This window comes from Dipteris shenzhenensis, chromosome 29, assembly GCF_047967505.1.
Source record: "Dipteris shenzhenensis isolate YYH24624 ecotype China chromosome 29, Dip_SZ_1.0, whole genome shotgun sequence".
Classification (NCBI taxonomy): domain Eukaryota; kingdom Viridiplantae; phylum Streptophyta; class Polypodiopsida; order Gleicheniales; family Dipteridaceae; genus Dipteris; species Dipteris shenzhenensis.
The window spans coordinates 32682471-32696981 of NC_141624.1; the positions used below are offsets into that span (position 1 = coordinate 32682471).

The following is a 14511-nucleotide window of genomic DNA, read 5'->3' on the forward strand; positions in this document are numbered from 1 at the left end:
AGTCCATTCATGATGATGTATGGATTTCAACCAAGAACCCCAATGATAGTGGGACTCGAAAAAGAGAAGGTTCAATCGGCCAAAGACTTTCTTGAAGATATGAATCAAACGCTTAAGTTAGCTAAAGATAGCATAAGAAGAGCTCAAGATAGAGCACGAAGCTATGCAAATCCCCATCATAGAAAGTTGGAGTTTGAAGTAAATGAGAAAGTCTACCTTAAGGTACTTGAATCTTCAGAATCTCTAAAGATAGGTAAATGTCCGAAGTTGTCTCCTAGGTATTGTGGACCATTCACAATACTTAAAAGGATTGGAGAACTTGCTTACAAATTAGCCTTACCTGAGGGATGTAGAGTACATCCAGTTTTTCATGTTAGTAGGCTAAAAAGAAAATTAGGAGATGATGATAATCTCATTGGAAATGAAGTCCTAGTTCAACTCATTGAACCCACATCTTTACCACATGAACCAGAAAGATTTTTAGATAGACAAGAAAAAAGAACAGGACACACAATATGGCAAGAATATCTGGTTAAGTGGAAAGATCTATAGACCTGAAGAGAGTTCAACATGGGAACGGGTAAGCAATATCCAGAGGAAGTTTCCCAATTTTGTTTTCGAGGATATTAACCATACTTGAGGGGAAGGGAATGTTACGTTAGCTGTAATCCCGGTATTGTCTAGTGTGGTTACGGTGAAGTGCGAAACCAGGGGGCTCGATAGTGCTTGCATCAATATGGAGTGCAATATTAAGGTCTAAAGGGCACTAAGGTCCTTTATGGACATGTGGCACTCAATTGGGCTCCAAGTGGCAAGCACTGGGTTCAGGGGAGATTTCTAGAGACAGGCTCCAAAAGGAAGAAAAGGAAGGGAACTCAAAGGGGGGTTTCACATATGAGAGAACTTTGGAAATTGTGGCTGGGTGGTGAATCAAAGAGTCCTCTTATTCTGCAATTGTAACACCAACCTACTAAACAATTCAAGATGGACAGTGAGAGGGAGGTGCAGTATGACTAGGTTCTTGAAGCATTAGGATTTCCTCCATCCAATACCACTTAGATCTCACCAATCCCCTTCCCCCAACTTACAGTTTTGAAGTCATATGCCACCACTCTATGCACGCACATCCCATCCTAGCAATGGCCTTTTTCAGCAGCGAGCAGTAACCTTAAGTTTGAAGAGGACCACAATTACCGCCGATATCTCCCTTTGCACCCTATAATCCTTAATTTTCATAGTTGGTGCAGGTGTCAACTAGAGTCCTACCTTTTTCCAACTTACCTAGAAATTTTGGAATTATCTAAGCCAGCAACCTCCCTAGTTGGGCATGCATCCCACATTCTGGGCTGAAGGTCTTGGGTGGCTGCGTGAACATTGTTGAGAGGAAGCCCAAAAAACTTATCACTATCTTTTGGCCCATGGAGTCGTGCAATGCCATCCTGATGGTATCATCCAAATGTATAATAAAGTCTTAGAAGCTATGCAACGCATGCTCGATGAAGGCTTTAGTCATTTTAAAATTGAGCACGTCACTTATCCTCGAACACTCTTTGAAGAGGAAGTTAATATGGCCATAGCAATCTTTAACTCCAATCTCCACCACTCACTCCGATGCTTCCCAAGTCCTCCACCCACAATGAGAAAGGCACTCAGGGGGGTCACTATGTATAAACCTTCTATATCACGTGCGTTCAAGGCCTATATTTAAAATCCCTTATCTATAAATTTTTTCATTAATAAAATGTACCCCTTTTCTATACAAATCTATAAATTTTTTCCAAAACTATTTTAAATAGTCCCTTATGTATATTTATTTCTGTAAATTTTAGAAATAAAAAATATCCTTCTATTGAACTCACGTGATAGGGTTACATATGATGAGTGACCCCCCCGAGGGAAGGCATGGCATGAATGCAATATTAAAAAAGGTCACTCAAAGAAGGCATGCTCATGCTATTATATAGGAGGCCATTAGGAGTAAGGAAGTAAAAAATCCTTCGTGTCTGGGCTAGATTATATAGTGGGCCACTACAAGCAAGGAAGTAAAACCTACTTCATGTATGGGTTTGACATGACCCCAGTGTTCCTATATGACTTGACCTGCAAACAAACACCACAACTAATCATAGAACCATAAAGGAATCCGCAGGCTTGCTCACCACCCAACCATGGCATCGTAGACTGGGATGCCCGCTCTGAGCCATAGGTTGAGCTACTGGCAACTGGCACATCTCCCAACCATAATCCCAACCAGCCTGGTGTCCCATACCACCAGGTGGCACCCTCAAGGAGCCTTGGATCGATCTACTGGGCCTTGGGCTAATCTAGAGAGCAGGTGTGCATCCACACACAATCTAAGATCCAGACCAATAGGGGAGAACTGGCTTGCTCTGCCCTGCTGTACTGAAAACTGAGCCCCCTGGGCCCCTTATATAGACTTCAGCCCCAGCGGCTATTTATAGGCGAAACCCTAACTTGTGCGGCTTGTCCTTGCAACCCAACCTAAGAATCACCTGCCTAGCCCCTAGCCTCCCCAAGCTACCTGACTAGTCCTGTGTGCCTAGGGCACATGCCAGACACAATCCGTGCACATGATAAGGTTGGATTGTAATGACTCAGAAAGTGCTTTGATAATGGGACCATCACCTTAAAAGACCTAGAATAGGATGAATTGCATAGGAAGTGGATTAAGATCAAGAAGCATTGATCACAAGCACAATTTGTAATGGTATGCTACAATGTGCTACCAAATGGGCATAGTTTCCAAGAGGTTATTACACGTCAAATCAAGATTAAAACCATAATTGAGAAAAGCATGATTGGAGAAAATGTCGAGTTAGGTCACAATTTTCAAAAACCAAGCTACTTTAAATGGCTAAACAAGGAAATCTCATGAATCTAATGAAGACATGAGTAAAGGGGGAGGCAAACTAGAAGTTAACAAACAGATGCAGAAAGGAATCCTAATCTCCTCAATACTTAATCTTTTATGGATTTGATTCTCATTGAAGCACTATCAACATGAACAAGCCGCCTCCTATCCACCATGCCCAAATGTATTAGCTCAAAATCCCCCACCCTAGGAAGAACGAATGGTGAACATCCCCTCTAAATGAATAGCAAACATCCAATCTAAATGAAAGGGATCCAAGTTTTTAAAGAATAAAGCACCAACAAATGAAGAAGGCAAGAGTCAACAAGCCACAAGAAATTAACATACAATGCTTACCAACGTGAAGGTGGCCATTGATAGCACTCAATTGGTTGCATCTCATGGGGCTCCATGAATTCCAAGGGCATTCATGGGGCCTAATATTTAACTGCAAAATGATAATTAAATCCATCGATACCCACGATGCTAGGATAAAGGCAAGTGGATCAACATCAACAAGGCCGAAGTGGCCTTACATTCAAACAAGCCTATAGAAGAATGACGACTCATAGGGGCCAACCAACGTTGACCATGGATGTTTTTATCGACGCTATACTTATATATTAATATAAAATTTAGGCGAAAGTTTAACAAGCTAGTTTTTAAAGTTTCACAATATTAATAGAACATGGTAGAATTTTATATATTTTCTTTTGAATTTTAAAGTAAAAGATGTAAATCCTGGCCAAACTTTAATTTTTTCTCATGAAAGTTTTAAATCCTGGCGAATATTTCTAATGTTCATTTTTATTAGGGCATACAAACTTTCGACACCAATATAAAGTTTCGCTTCTTAACGAAACTAACATGAAAAAATCATCCATGACATTGTTGACTATGATGACCTCTTTCTGAAAGAAGCCTAGAAAGGGGATTTTTTTTGCATTTACACATTTGGGCAAAAAAAGCTTTGTACTATGTCTTAAAAGCATGTTTTCACATTTGCATTAATGCATCATTCATGATTGTCATTTTTGGTCTAAAATTGTATGGAATATGTTGTCACATTGCACTTCAACAGGAATTGCACATCAAAAGTAAACATGTGTACATTTGTTACATGTCATAGATGAGAAAAGGATAATCTATATGTGAAACAACTGTAGGAAAATAGGATCAATATAATGTGGAGGGCATATAAAATGGCCCCACATGATCAATAAAGTCAAGTCACACATTTGAGCGAAACATGAAGCTTGATTTAATTCAATATTACTCTAAGTGTTTATTAAAGAATGGTTGAGTCTTCAATAGGTTGTACGATCTCCAGAAGTGTTCTAGTGTGCCATATTTATGAAGAAAGGTCTTTTCACTCATGGTTCGATTGCCAATAGTGGGTTTGATAGTATTAGTAGCTTGCCATACTTTTGGAAAAAGATGTTTTAATTCATGGTTCAATTACCAAGTGTGCACATTAATTAGTCAAAAAAGTTAGATTGCATCACATCTATTGATGGAAGGGACCACTAATATTAACAAGGGTCAAGTGCTAGGCAAGTGGTAGCTACAAGCCCAAGAGGTAGCTAAGTGCTAGTCAAGTGGTAGCTACAGCCTACAAGCACAAGAGGAGCGTCCATCAAGTGGAAAGAGAACTTAAGCAATTGCAAATGTTCAATACGAACATGACAGACACCTAGAAATACAAAGACGAGAGAAATGAGGAGCACTATTTGATAAAGGAATGCCTCTCCTCACCCATCCCACGTCACACAATGGCAATGCCTACTCATTTGAGGGAACATCTTGGGTGACTAAGGGCCCTTTCACACCTATAGTTAGATTATATTAGTGAGCTTATTATACCCAATTCCATTAAGATAAAGAGAACCTAAATAAGGAAATTGCATTCCCATTGGTTCTGCTATATTGTGCATAGTAATCTTCACTAAAACTTTTTCATATAAAATTGTTTATTTCATCAGAGGTTCTTTAATGCTACTTGGTCACAACATATTCTTCTTTTCAAGCCGTTTCAAATGCATACCCATGTTGTAGAGTTCTAAGTTGAGCTTGCCCATGAAAACTTTTTAACAAAAAACTTGCTTAAAGTATCATTTCCACTCCTCACCCATTAAATTTTATTTAATACATTCTAACTTCTTTCTCTTCACATAAGTCCTTAAAGCACATCTTTTTAGGGGGCTTAATTTTAAAAGCATTTTGAACAGGTTGTTAAGAGATTTAAGTTAACTGAACTTTGGGAATGCCAATGGGAATGGACTTTGGGAATGCTAATGGGAATCCAAAGTTATGTGGACAAGCATTTCTAATAAGCTACTAATAGATTTTTAAGTTAAATAGACTCTTACAGATGCCAATGGGAATCCACATGAATGCGAACATTCCATATACTCGACGGAGAGGAAGATGTAATCTTGCATGAACTTTCTCTAGGCAGAGAGCGACAAGCTAACGACATAGACTCTGTTCACCCACGCCTACCCATGGTGCATTGAATGCATTTGAGCCGTGGGTTGGACATGGGCGAATCCCTCCATAATCCTTTGGCATGCCCAGGGAAGCTCAAACCTTGCCTGCACGCATGATCCTTGAGCTAGGCTAAAGTCTATCGACACCCTGAGAGGAAGCTGTCATCTTGCATGAGCTTCTCGAGGCAAGAGTTGGAGAGCAACAAGCTAACGTCTATGCTTCCTCCTCCCTCTCGTCCAGGTAACAACCCCATCACCTCTCCATGCATCACCAAATTTTGAACATTTAGGGGCCGTCCCCACCCAAACTCCACCTCGTAAACTGGAAAGTGAGGAGAGCTGGCCACACCAAGAATCTCCATCCCCTCCTCCACCCCTTTCATTACAGCATCCTTTGGGCCACCGGCCACCTCCACCTCCCCCCATGTCCTCCTAAAGTAATCGTCGTCCATGGAAACTATCACCTCATGAATCCTCTTAGCTGTTGTTGCTAGACTCTCGCTTCGTAGTTGCCCCGCCGTCAGCGATACTAGCTTCCATGCTATCACGTTTCCCAGGAAGGCCGTAGGTAGCGATGGCTTTAGTCTTTTACGGAAATTGGCTGTCACAAACAATCCTACTGGTTTTGCGTCGCTCCCTGCTCGTGCTGCCGTCACATGTTTCCACACGTGGGCACACAGTGCTTCGTAGGATGTGTACAGCGACGCTGGCGAGTCTTCTGAGGCTCTTTTCTTGAGTCGTAGAATCGTCTCCGCGCTGAAGGGAAAGACTCGGTGGGCACAGTTTTTCTCGAGGCATGCATCAAACCTGTCCCCGGCCGTGACCGATCGAGTGGCCTTTTGGGACGGTGGAAGTATGAGTTTTTCCGGCCTCAACTCCGTCCGCATGTGGACAGGAGGCATGGACATAGGTAGCCCTCGTGCACATTCTCCCCACGATTTCATGAAATGCCAGAACGAATGGCCATCGGCGATTACATGGCTGTGGGCGATCCCCACAGCAATACCTGCGTCCTCATTGAACCTTGTAACCTGAAATTTTAAAGATGATCTGTAGATCTTATCCAAGGCGAAATTGGTCGGATTAGCAAGAGTTCAAAAAGATGACATCTCGTTTAAGACTGCATACCTGCACCAAGAGAAGGGGCAGATCAAGGCGGTCAGACGTCCGATCAACTTCTCCCAGAGGAACCAGCTGCCTGAACAAATCTCTGAATTGAAAGGCATCTTCTTGGAGAGAGGAGAAGTGCACATCCAGAGAAGCTTCCGAGAATTCCACACCAGCATCGTTGCAATCGAGAGCGAGCCGTCCATCCTCTTGTTCGAAGAGGCGGCCAGCAAAGGGATAGAATTGGACCAAAGCGAGCGAAAGGCTGGACTTGAGGAGGGCGAGGGCGGCGTTGTAGGGAAGAGAGGGGACGAGCTTGTAGAAGAGGAGGCGTTGGTTGTAGGGGAACCAACGCCAGATAACGTCAAGGGAGGAGAGGAACATGGTGTGAGGAGAAGTCGGGGAGAGGGGAGTGAGAACACACGAGGAGAGCATAGTGACGGCCATATAGTCTAGGCGCTTGTGCTCTAGAGCCATTTTGGCCTTCTTAATAAGGCTACCTTCAAACCTATGGCACCCAAGCCTAGTGTTGCATTCACACCCGCCTCACATTTGGCGCCATAAAAGGAACATCAGTGACCAGTTCTTGGGAACGCAACACTATAATTGGTTCAGAGCTGATTGATCGTAGACATTCATTTTGTCCTTGTTAATCACGTTCGTCTATCCCTTCAAAGCTTAAAAGTTGGCCATGATCTAGTGCTAGGAGAAAACTTTACTCCCAATTAATTTAGAAAGATACTTTTCGAGTCAATTGGTTTTGGAATCTCAAAACATACGCATTCGCCAGATTTTTACATCAGATTACGTGAAATCTTAACCACGTATTCCAAAGATGGAGAGAAACCTCAGTCAATTTTCCACAATTTTGCATGTGCAAAATATGCAAAAGGTTTTTTTTTTGCACTAATCCAACCCATGTCCTCTTCTAAGAAATGGCAATTTGTCACATCACACAAGGAAAATGAGTTGGACCTGCAACAATGTTACTCATCAAAACCAAGCCTCCCAAGCCTTCTTAAGGAACCTTGATGCTTGTAAGAGTACACTTGCAAAAGGGCCCCTCGTAGAGGACACTAGCAAAAGGCCCACAAGAAAAAATTTCCTAATAACAAAGGCTTAAAATTTTTTAATCCTTCTATCTTTTCACTTAGAGCTCAAAAGTCCTTTAACCGAGTTTATAGGTTCCCTTTTATGAGTTTTACTTTATCTTTTAAAGTCAAATATGTTGAGTCCTTCATCACGTTTGTGAGCATGGCATACATTGGTTTCCACAGTATAAAGCCCTTTGCTTTATGAAAATTCTCATTCATGTAACCCCATGTGCGTTTTAATATAATATTTAACGAATGCATGCCACATTGTAGCCACCCATGAGATTGGAATAGTTCATTAAAAAGCACATGTCTCATTCAAGGACTAATATCATCAATGATTTTGTTGTCATTGAGCTGTTTTTGTGTCAATTATCAACACCCTTAAATTTTCATCATCAAATGAAAATGAAGAAATTCAATTACTGAATAAAAAATCATAAAAATTTAGTATATTTATGACAATTTTATTTTCATTAGAAAATGCAAAGTCATTTTCAAAGTTTAGCTAGTCACGTGCTAAGGACCCTTGTGTCAATTTTGGTCCTTTTTATATAATGCAAATGATGTTAATTCTATGCCTACTTGCACAGATTAAGGGATCAACTGGCACTAGCCCCCATGAACATCTAAAGTAGTTCACAATGCATGTGAAGTCACATGTTTTGTACATGGCATACTTATTTAAATGATAACTCTTGGCATAATTTTTATTTGAGCTCATGTATGGCACATGTGAATAAGTATGCCATATCTTAACAAGGGACATCGATGATATGGCCTTAGGCCCGGCTAATTTAGGGAAGAGGTAAAGAACAACATGCATGTGAGCTAGAGCAATGTGCAATGATAGTTAAGTGTTGTGTTTTTCTTACTACATTAGCATTATCCATATTTGAAAAATGAGTAGGACATAATGCTCCCAATAATGGTGTTGTGGCTGACGGTCTCTATGCCTGACTTCTCAATAATATCATGTGTTGAGTTAGAAATATGGGTATTGAGATTTGGTGGTGCTATATTATGGTGCCTCCTTATTTATAGTCTTAGATCATGGATCTAACAATGGACATTTGATTTCCACTAACTATTTATGGAAGTTGAGGCCAAATTGCTTTTAACATGAAAAGTTTGCAATCATCAATCAAGACCTATGTACTCGGGGGGTGCACTACCAAGAAACCCTATGCTATGTTAATCCTATTAAAAATTTCCCAAAAGTTGAATTAAAATACCCATCCTTTTGAATGCACGTGGTACACTAAATTTTTTTGAGGTGAAGCCCCCAAGCCTACGTATAAGCATGTATCCTATAACAAGTATCCAACTTGCATTGTACATTAGTTGCCCTTGTCAATAGCGCTAAACATCTAGGATCACTAAGAAGAGAGCTCACACTTCAAATGACCTAGAGTCCATATGCTTGCCATTTTCTTTTCTACTAGCATCAAAATGAGTTTTCAAGGGAAATTGGACTTCAACATCCAACATCTATGAACATGATCAATGATTATTCCATAATTAACATCTTGTGCAACAATTTTTCCATAATGTCAAACATCAATGAACATGATCAACTGTTCGATAACTAACATCTTGTGCAAGGTGGTTGTGAAGTCTAGACATGGAGCTTGTCTCCCTCAAAAATATTTAGAGGGATGACACCACCCTAAGTGTTGTTGTGTGTGTTTGTGAGAGTGTGTCTCCACATTCATGTGCATGCATGCATGCATACATGTGCTCTATGTGTGTGTGTGTCTGTGTGTGTGTGCTCACATATGTGCATGCATGCCTATATGTGCAAATTGTTGGAAATTTGCAAGCCCAATGATGGTATATGAAACGTTAATACTATTCTCAAACTTTCAAACACAACTAAGTCTCTAATACCATGGTATTAGGAAACAGATTCATCATGCATCCCCACGAGATACGAGTTTAATGATGATTACATGAAATCTTGCATGGGCTTTGTTCTCTGACATCGTAGGTCGAAGATAAGAGATAGGCCACCGAAGGCTGGATAGGATAGGCCTTTGTGGGCACACAAAGAATATTGTAAGCTCACCAAGAAAGAGGTTAGAGAGACGTCAGACAAGTTAGACAATAAAAGGAGGGTGGTGGTGGTGAGATGGCAAGACACCGTAGGTACTACTTGGGAGTGGTGGAGGGGCAGGCTATAAGGCATGGGTGGTAAGTCTATTTCTCTTATAATTTATTTTTTCATTTGTTCAATTACCCATATATGGCACTTCATCTAACTCTATTAATTTGGGTCCATAGGAATCTGTGAATCACCATCCTGCTACGAACGTGGAGTGCAAGTACGCACAAAGAGTAGCGTGATGGTGTTTTTCTAGGAGCTAGAGCATCAGTGATATGTGATTGATTGAGCTACGCCATGGTTTCTTGGCATGTAAGTTTGCTACAATCATCGTCGCTCTCAAGCATGTTTGATTAGACCATTGATTTTACAATTAAGATGTAGTCTCATTTTTTAAGTTGTTTCATTCTTAAGGTGAGCATGTGGAAACCCCAGGCAAAACAGAGGAGGAGGCGCATTGCAGGTGGAGATGTGGGGAGAGAGAGGATGGTGAGGGATCAGACAGAGGCAAGGATGCATCCAATAGTTTGGAGGAGGATCAATAGTAGTTTTTCCATTTTGTATTTAGCATACCTTTGAGAAATTTGCCATTTTATATGTCATCTTCCAATTTTGTACTACCCTCTTCAAAAGGGAAATTTTGTAATAAAACATGAGGATTTGAGAATTTTTGCAAATTTTCACGTTCCTACCTTGGATGGTGTGTTGTAACTCTTACCTTCTAATAAAGTACATACAATAGGGGGGCTGAATGGGGTCTACTCTGCCCCACAAAGTTTTTCTATATCTTCTGTATTGTGTCGGTATACCAATACTAATACCGATGTGCACATTTAACGATACTAATACTAATAATTTTTTAACTCTTTACGTCTACAAAATTTAAAACATTAGTGTAATTTACATCGGTGTTAGTGTCGGAAGATGACCAATACCTTGTAGTGAGTTATAGGGCATTTTTTATATTAGTGTCGGAAGATGACCAATACCTTGTAGTGAGTTTTAGGGCATTTTTTGTATATAGGTATCTTGCCTGACTCATAACTTATGCATTGCTCAATGGAATTCAAAAAAATTTGTCTTCAAGCTGTAGGACACATTTTAATCTTAAACATGAGACCCAAAAAAACATGGAATGAAGATTTGCAATGAGAGTGTTGAAGCATTACAAGTGCTATGTTGCATGTGAAGCATGTATCTTGAAGAGTATAGGATATAATAATTAATCCAAAAACATCAAAATTTTGTTTGGCACATACATGCAACCAAGTAATCATTCTAAACTACACTACATGAACTTCTCCTCAACCCAAGGACACACCTAATTGAGAATCGTAGGTATGGTTTAAGGGGCCTCCAATGTTGTGCTAGAACCTCCAGGTGAATACCAATCTTGAGTCTTTACAAGCTTTAGCTTGCATCCTAAAATGCATAGATTGATTGGACCATTGAGCATTAAAGAACCTATTGTTGAGGATCCAAGATTGATAGTGAAAATAATAAAGTGTACATTGTTGGTGATGTACATGAATGGTAATGTGGGATGCTACATAAATAGTTGTAGGGATGCATGGAGTATGAAAATGTATACTATCTATACTAGCAACCCTAGAACCATGTTAAACACATATTTCATTAATTTTAGAGTCATATATCTACATTTGGACTAACCCTACAAATCCTTCCCAAAAGGAAAGTTTACTTTATGGAAATGCCATTCGAGAATCAAAAGTTTACTTTCTGGCACTATCATTTCCACATAATAAATTTCTCAATATCTCTCTATAATGTTGCACTAATAATGCAAAAATGACTATTACATCCTACTTTTGTTTTTCTTCATGGTTTGGGACCCTTTTCTTTTTTTTACAACCAATATATAACGTATTGTTATCCTAGTTCTCCTTCCTACCTCGTGGCTCATACCATACTGTTATAAATGTTGTAGCTCTCCCCTAGTATCCATGCTCACGTCCACCACTTTTGCAACCCAAAACTTCACATTCTCATGGAGTTCTCATGTTCATCATCCGATGGTCGAACTATAATAAAACAATGGATGTCTATGGTTTCTTCTAGCATAAACTCTCTCTTCTTCGGTCCACAATATGAATTTGGAGTAGTGATTCAAACCCATTTTCAAATAGACCACACACTGGGAGCAAGTTGTTACCAACATTTGGACAAAATAAAGGCCATTCTACCTTAACATCATCTTCTCACATTTTCTCAAGGTCCTTTATCAATTGGTAGGTCTTGCTAATTACAATAGTAGTGTGTTCCTTCCAAGAGGACTTCCAATCAGGAAATCTACGAAGCATTTCTTCCTTGTATGTAGTAAAAGCTTTTAAACCTTCTATGTCACCTTTGGATTTTTTCGCTGAATTCTTTTATATGAGCCCATGTTGGATGCATTTTTTTAATTGGAATTGAAGTTAAAAGACTATAATATTCTTCAGGTTCCCATGTTGTATCATGAGAATAGTGTTGCCCCTGCATCACTAGTTTTTCATCCTTTAAGAAAAAGTGAAAGTAGTGTGGAGCGCTATATGACCTATCAAGGCATCACCATGTTTTTGTAGGAAAGGTAGAATAAAGCTCTTATAATCATACGTCCTTGAAACCATGGAGCATACTATACCTTCCTTATGGCCACCAACTTGCCTCCCACATTTTTTTATCAAGTCATCCATCGTCTCCATGTTCTTGTGTTTTAGCTCTCTTAAGACTGTGCTAAAAACCTGATTGATATCGTCATGTGTGTGCCCAACTAAACAAAAAGCCAATTTCAATATCATTGAATATTTGATGAGCAATTAGCGAGCGATTAGCATTGATTAAAATGCAAAGAAGAGTATATTCTTATTCTCTCGTTCGCAATTGTCTGCCTGTATTTTCAAATTTGCTGGTAGGCGACCTTTTCCTACATGTACACTGTGAATTGCCTTCATAATGGATGTTGCAACTTGATTGCTATCATGTAGATGCAAGGAATCAATTGATACATCTGCAAAAAATCCATGCACTAATACTCCACATATAAATGTGTCTTTGAAAAGTATTTTCCTTGTAACTTAGGTGGAGTGTTAACGAATCGAGGTAATGTTTTTGTATTCTGGTCCATACTAACTACAATAATGCACATGTACTCATTTGGATGAGAAATAGCTTGCTTCTTCCAAAATGCATATTTTAGGCTACAATTCCAAACAAGTCCATGATGAAACTCTTTCTTTTTTTTGTATGATTTTCTTTGTTCTAGAGATGTTGCGCTCTCAACAAGTGCTAACTTTAGATGATCATAGTCACTGCACTTTGACATTTTTTGCCCCTTTTGGATTTTAACATGTCCAAAGCTCTTCTTCCACAGAGTATACAAATAATGAAAAGATGCCGAATCATGCCCTCTTTTCGTCTGTGTTTCTACAATAGACTTAAATACTTCTTTTTTCGGTAAACCTATCGTAAGATGCATTTCAGATAGATGGGGTTGAGATAAAGAATTTTCACGCTAGTAGTCTTTCAAAATTGATGTTGCCAAGGCTGTTGAGGCTCTTCTTGTGTTTCCATGAATGTTAAATTTTAGTCCATATTTTTCTTTATTAGCCAAATGGTATGATGCGATGGATAGGCAGCTATCAAGAACAATTGCGCTTAACAAGTTGAAAGAAGTAGAGAATTGGCTTATGGGTTATTCAATGGATAGATAGTTGTCAAGAACAATTGTGCTTAAAGAGTCAAAAAAAGAAGAGAATCAAATCTGGCAATTCTAAAGAGGAAACCGAGACCACACGATGATCGGCACTGTGAGAAGTGATGGGGAGTCGGCGTGACACGTGTCACCCATCGAATGATTCGTAGAGTTTAAAAAGAAGGCCGACTGTCATGCTCGACGGGTAAGGGAGGGCACTTGTCACTGATTGAAAGCTTTGTAGAAGTTGAAAATGGATCTAAGGGTGTAAGTGATGTATTTTTTATATTCTCATGGCAATTTTTTAGCAACAACACTTATTTCATTAATTTTGGACTTCTTAATGCACAATTCATTTTTATAGATTTTTTAAGAGTTTTTTGAAGGAAATTAAATTAAAATTTTAAAATTTGACGTGACACATTTTACATTAAAAACACTTGTAAACTCTCATTAATAGTAGTTACATCAAAAAACTCATTCCCTTCTATGTTATGATGGACATGTCTACATCCAAGTTAATAAGTGCAATTGGACAAGTCACAAAGTACAATGGTGACTTGCAAGAAGCAATGGACTTACAAAGATGCGAGGTTGTAGAGCAAAATGATGCACACTATTGTGGGTGGAGAGTGTGCTACAACTGCAAATTGCTCCTCGATGAAATATTTGATGTGAAGGGCTCACAATCCTCAATATCAACATATTCTGGTGCAGAACTATATACATTCGTGGCTCATACCGACCTCATACCGTTCGATATGTAATTGTTCAATCTTCAATTCAAGTAAATGAGACACCCAAATCTACATCAAAGACTCTCAAGGAAGTAGAGATTCAATATACTCCCAATGCATTACATCCTATAAAAGAGTCTACTCCCAGAGCATCACAATCGAGTCCACGAGCAAAAATACAGATCCCAACCTATGCCCAAGAGTCTACACCCAAAGCATCATAAGGGAGTCCACAAGCAGAAATAGATATTCAATCTATGCCCAAAGAATCATAGCATTTAGAGGAGCCTATGCCCAAAGCATCACAATAGAGTCCACAAGCGAAAGCAGAGATTTGGTCTACACTACAAGCATCATAACCTCTCAAGGAGTCTATGCCCAAGGCATCACAACCGAGCCCGCATTGGAAAGTAGAGA

The 14511-nt window shown here is 39.5% G+C and overlaps 1 protein-coding gene across 1 annotated transcript; it reads right to left on the minus strand.

Moving 5' to 3' along the window:
- Positions 1-5213: 5213 nt before the first annotated feature.
- On the minus strand, positions 5214-6986 carry LOC147882725 (shikimate O-hydroxycinnamoyltransferase-like). The gene is made up of 2 exons (XM_087400714.1): positions 6490-6986; positions 5214-6392 (listed from the first exon to the last, which is right to left on the minus strand). Exons 1-2 carry the CDS (start codon positions 6943-6945, stop codon positions 5499-5501), a joined length of 1350 nt encoding a protein of 449 aa, XP_087256840.1. The 5' UTR covers positions 6946-6986; the 3' UTR covers positions 5214-5498.
- Between the last annotated feature and the right edge of the window lie 7525 nt (positions 6987-14511).

Bases quoted from the DNA above. Each gene is read 5' to 3' on its own strand.
- LOC147882725 (XM_087400714.1), bottom strand. From the start codon at position 6,945: ATGGCTCTAGAGCACAAGCGCCTAGACTATATGGCCGTCACTATGCTC. The intron at 6,393-6,489 runs GTATGCAGTCTT...TTAAAATTTCAG, and splicing joins TGCCCCTTCTCTTGGTGCAG to GTTACAAGGTTCAATGAGGA.